Source organism: Humulus lupulus, chromosome 4 (assembly GCF_963169125.1).
Source record: "Humulus lupulus chromosome 4, drHumLupu1.1, whole genome shotgun sequence".
NCBI lineage: Eukaryota > Viridiplantae > Streptophyta > Magnoliopsida > Rosales > Cannabaceae > Humulus > Humulus lupulus.
The window spans coordinates 34,350,405-34,355,742 of NC_084796.1; the positions used below are offsets into that span (position 1 = coordinate 34,350,405).

General features: G+C 32.9%; 1 protein-coding gene and 1 long non-coding RNA gene across 2 annotated transcripts; one reads left to right on the plus strand and one right to left on the minus strand.

Moving 5' to 3' along the window:
- Positions 1-1,589: 1,589 nt before the first annotated feature.
- LOC133828917 (uncharacterized) lies at positions 1,590-2,159 on the minus strand. The gene is made up of 3 exons (XR_009891385.1): positions 2,022-2,159; positions 1,877-1,935; positions 1,590-1,639 (listed from the first exon to the last, which is right to left on the minus strand). It is a non-coding gene; the product is annotated as an uncharacterized LOC133828917 (long non-coding RNA).
- Positions 2,160-4,044: 1,885 nt separating this feature from the next.
- On the plus strand, positions 4,045-4,855 carry LOC133828918 (uncharacterized). Its single transcript, XM_062258960.1, has 3 exons — positions 4,045-4,441; positions 4,524-4,684; positions 4,762-4,855. The coding sequence occupies exons 1-3, from the start codon at positions 4,314-4,316 to the stop codon at positions 4,779-4,781; spliced, it is 309 nt and encodes a 102-aa protein (XP_062114944.1). The 5' UTR covers positions 4,045-4,313; the 3' UTR covers positions 4,782-4,855.
- The last annotated feature ends 483 nt before the right edge of the window (positions 4,856-5,338 follow it).

Here is a 5,338-nt window from a genome sequence, read left to right on the forward strand (position 1 = left end):
TTTGTGAATGGAAAATGGTGTGTCTTACAAGTGAGCATTAGTCTCCTATTTATAGAGTTTTGAGACACCTTTTGAATTTCAAATTTCACCATCCCCCATGGCTGTTACCAATGATTAATTGGATGTTTTATGAAATTAAAATAGAGATTTGGAAGTTATTTGGCTGTTGGAAACGTTCAAAATTGGATAAAATCGAAAATTAGAATATGCTACTAGCCACTTGGGCCGCGACCCTCAGAGCGTTTCTGCCACTTGGGTCGCGGCTTGACAAACAGGTGTCGCAGCCCTAGACCTTTTTCAGCAACTAATTTTCCAATTTTTTTCAAAACGTTCCAAATTTATTCCCAATTGATTTTGTAACTTCCATACACAATATGGGAGTTAAAATCACTTCTCTATCATCCATTTCACATATGGCTTTATGAAATCCAATCTCAAATGTGTAACATATAATATACACATTATTGGATAATATTTGGGAGTTACAAATTTGTAACTGATTTTGTAACTCCAAAATATGTCACATTTGGGCACACACATGTGTCTAAATTTTGTGACTCTCAATAATATGTTACAAGGTGTGACAAATCACATTTTGTCACATTATTTTATCTAATATCACTACTACAATTTGGACATCAGCCATCGGACATAAGAGGTCGGTTCTCTTTAAACCGACTTAATACATGTTCATAAGTCGGTTTACACAGAACCGACCTATCATGTATGTCCAAGGTAAGCATGGGAAGTCGGTTACGCGAGAACCGACCTACTATGTGGACATGGTAGGTCGGTTCTGTGTGAACCGACCTCCCATGCTTGTAGAAGACATAATAGGTCGATTCATGCAAAACCGACCTACCATGTTGTCATGGTAGGTCAGTTCTGTGTCGACCGACCTACCATGTCCTACCTTGCTGACATGGTAGGTCGCTGATATGTGAACCGACTTATCATGTCACAATGTAAGAAATTTAAAATATTTTAATTTATTTAAACTATAAATATATATCTATATGTAAGCTATTAGTGTATGAAACGATTGTAAGAAATTTATATTTATTAATTTTACAAAGCTGAAAGTTGGTTCTGGTTCTATCAGGTCAGTCTTATATATATATATATATCATATATAAATGGGAGTCATGGGTTGTGTATATATTTATGTTGAATTTGGGAGCAATCTAGATGTTTTTGGTTCTCCAAGGTCAGTTTCAGCTTGCTGAATTTTTACCCCAAAATTTTCCGGCCCGTTCTTCATCGGCAAAATTTTTACTGGCATTTTCTTGCTATTCTCCTGTCTTTTTCAAGAACCTTTATAATCCTTTAGTTCTTGCTTGCTATTGTTTTATTTCAACTCAACTAATAAGTATATTTTCATTTCGGGTAGAGTTTGGAAATAACGTGGATTAGAGTAATTGAATAAATCTCAGCTCATAATCTCAGTAGGGAAATTACAGAGTAATTTTCCTTTTGTTTAATAGTTATATATGGTCATAATATATTGAAATTTGCCTGGATCATATATATAAATATATATAATAAACAAAATGAGCATTCAAATGATTCAGTAAGAACAAGATTCTGACCTTGGCAATAGTCTTTTGGGCAGTCAAGGTGGCAACAGTATCTCTAACCTCTGCATTGCAAATTTAGGAAGAGACTACTGAGTAAGGTTCAATAAATTCAACTTTATCAAACTATAACTATAATTTGGTTTACAACATCTGAAACCATATTACAAACTCAAGAATGAAATTTAGAGCATCAATACTAATCATCCGTAGTGAGAGTAGACTTGAAAAAAAGTACCGATTAATAATAAGAATGTAGAGGCTTAAAACTACCAAAAAATAGTACATAGAGCCAAACTCACTGGAATAAAACTCGAGCTTCTTTTCAAACTTGCGATCGGCCTTGGTCGACGAATCTGACCTGCATACCACATAAATTAGTACCCATAAAGCTCATGAATTTATTTATGACTAGTAAAAAAAAAATTAATGCCATGGCAGTAGTACCATGAACTTGGCTTGCCCATCACCGAAACTTTTGAAGATTTTTGAGCGCAAAATATATGTATGTATGGAATAGGTAGAATATGGAAATCATATTAGGGTTGAGGGAAAAGACGATTGAAGAACTTTAAGCAAGCACCAAACACAGACTGAAACTAGAACTCAAAAAATAAAGCATGGCAGTAGTACGGTACTGTGTTATGTTTTTGTTTCTCTAGTCTAGGGAGGAAGAAGAACTCAAAAGGGCTTTTCCCAATTGTGGCTGTGGCTTAAGACTGATGACTTCTAGTGATGGTGAGATAGAAGGAGACTTAAGACTGATGACTTTTACTTAAATGCAGCTATACTGAAGGACTCTGATTATAATGAAGTAGATAGAGCTGAGTGCCAATTTTCTACAACTTCAACTGTACTTGGCAATGGATCACAGGTATAATGGCAGCTTTTAAACTTTGCCTTTTAGTTTTTTCAAACATGAGATAAGAACATAATATAAAAATTTTGCAACTGATGCTTGTATGATTCTGTGAATGACTTTATGTAATAAATATGATGCAGAGTACTCCCTTTCATCCACCAAAGAACACCATAAATGGTTTCTTCGAATCCATTGAAAGCCTCTGGAATGAACTGTGGAAGGATTTGAAAGATTTCATTACTGGACAAACTTGCAGGTATACATATCTTACTTTGTGTGAATTACTAGAGCTGCAAGTGTCACCTTCTTTTTTAGTCATAAACAAGGTTTTTCCTTTTATCATCATCATATTTTATCTATTTTGTACAAGCCAGCTGTCAAGCATGATTTTATCTATTTGAGTGCATAAAAAAAGATGATGTATGTACGCATACTTTTGTTATGATCAAATTTATAAAGATCTTTAGCTAGCATTGAACTTGAACTATGCATACATGAAATTGAGCCCTTCTTTGGGAAAGTTGGCGCCAGAGTCTAAAATAGAGGGTGTAATCAGCAGCTGCCATACATATATATGATAATATTATATAAATTATTTACTTTATGTAAAGATGAAGGTAGTACTAATTATTATTATTATTATTATTGGAAACCGAAATAAGAGATTTATATATATATAGATATATATAATTTATGAATATTGCAAGTTCTCACAACACATCTTAGCCTGCCATCTTTAGAAAAAGTGATGCAGAACAGAGTATCTATGAAAGACTATGATAACCCAATACCCTTTCAAATCAGTGTGCTAAGAATTAAGAATAGTTTTATTTCTCATTTGGTAATGGAAAGTGTATTTGATTACTTAGGGTTGAAGCTTAAGCGGTGCTTTTTTTCTTCTTCTTTTCTTCATTCTGATTTTGCAAAGCACATATGATATATATATCCTCTTACAAATAAAGTTAAGGCTAAAATTTTAAGGTTTGGGTAGGGGGCAGATATAATATGATCCTATATATCTATCCACACACACACATCAATCCAAATAAGATACCAAGGGATCTCTGAGACATATTTTACAAATATTGCTTGGTGGAACATAGTTGAACTAAGTTGACCAAATCTATAGTTTGTATAGAGAACTATAGCCAACAAAACCAGACCCACAAAAAGAAAACTGGGATTCTGTAACCTAATAGCACAACAAATCTGCTCAACTCAATCAAGTGAAGCATGAACCTAGAAAGGCCCTTTGACCATGCCAACTTATTAATTAGAAAAGGATTCATAAAAGTTTCTGCACAGTAGAGATAAGTATAATAATTTAGGTTCTACACAGTAGAGATAAGTATAATAATTTAGGTGAAATTAAGATACAACTCATAACATATCAAAGGATCCTTCCAAAAATCCAATAGGTAATCAAAATATATAAATAAATAAAAAGATTATATTCAAAGAAATCATTTTGTCTAGGCATGTTTCATTGATTGGTCTTCTCCAAGCCTAAGCGACTTTACTTTCAAATTATTCTATGTTTAATTTTCTTTTATCAAGTACATGACAGTACTTGCCCAAGTCTAGATGTGGAGTAATGCAAGAACTCATTGGTGAGTTGAAATTAAAAATTTCAACATCAATATCTTGTTTATGAGCCTCTCAAAGAATAATAAAACTTGTCAAAAAAACATCGCATTTCTTTTAGTCATCCAACGCAGTGAATCATTTTCCTTTTGCATGTTTACACATTGCATATCGACCATAAGAAATTGTCTTTCATACAAGCTAGTGCCCCGATACTCTTCAAGATTCCTAGTGGGGTTCCTCACTCTCTCAAGTGTTTATTAACTACTGTGAAGTATGTGGAGCCAAGTTTCATGGTCAAAGTTCCGATGGATTTCGAGATATTAGGTCATGAGAATGATTTATATATCTCACAAGAAGATATAGTCCACTTTGGCTTAATCGAGGAGATTGGAGCATCATGTATATCGTTATATATCAGGTATCAAAGATTTTTAAAACCATTATAAGTTTGTAGATAACTTATTTTATAAATTTAACAAAGATATATATTTTTTATGTAGGATTTTATACTTCCAATTAGTGAAAAGAGAGATCAGTCACTTTTTTCGTTTTGTTGAGCCAATTTGGTTATCAAATGTTGGATCTACTGAAGAAGAACGAGTTGAATGGATATCAAAGCGTATGATCCAGGTCAAATGTGGTTGTTGCCGTATCATAAGGGGTAAGTTTTTTACTTTTAGTATTTTGTTAGTGATTATATATAATATTAATAATGAAATGTTTTTGTGTTTCTGTTAGAAATCATTGGATGCTTATAATAATGGATTTTGATCACCAATTGTGCTATTTCCTGGATTCTCTTGACAATTTTCCACCAGATGAAATCAAATCTCTCATTCTCGGTAATAATCTAACCCATTAACTATATACTCTTAAATTCATTTAAAAATTAACAACATATAAATGTTTATGTTTTAATTGCATAGTTTTCAACATTTGCACACAAATAATGTGAAAACTAAGGAAGTCGCATGGAGAATTGTTAAGTGTCCTCGTCAACCATCAAAATCAGTACAATGTGGATTCTATGTTATGAGGATGATGAAAGACTTCGTGACAAATGAGTTTTCAATGCGATGGCTAACTAGTAAAGTAAGTGAAAATATTTATTATTAAAGTTATAGCTTTACTTCAAGATTAAGTATATTAATTCAACTCATGGAAGGAATTTTGTTTTAGTGTGGCGGGAAGAATTCTTACACAAAGGATGAGATCAATGAAGTACGTGAAGAATGGGCACAATGCGTTATGGATTTGATGAGTACTACATAAGTCTACTCACTTTTGTTAACTTAGACTTTTAAAGAGATATACT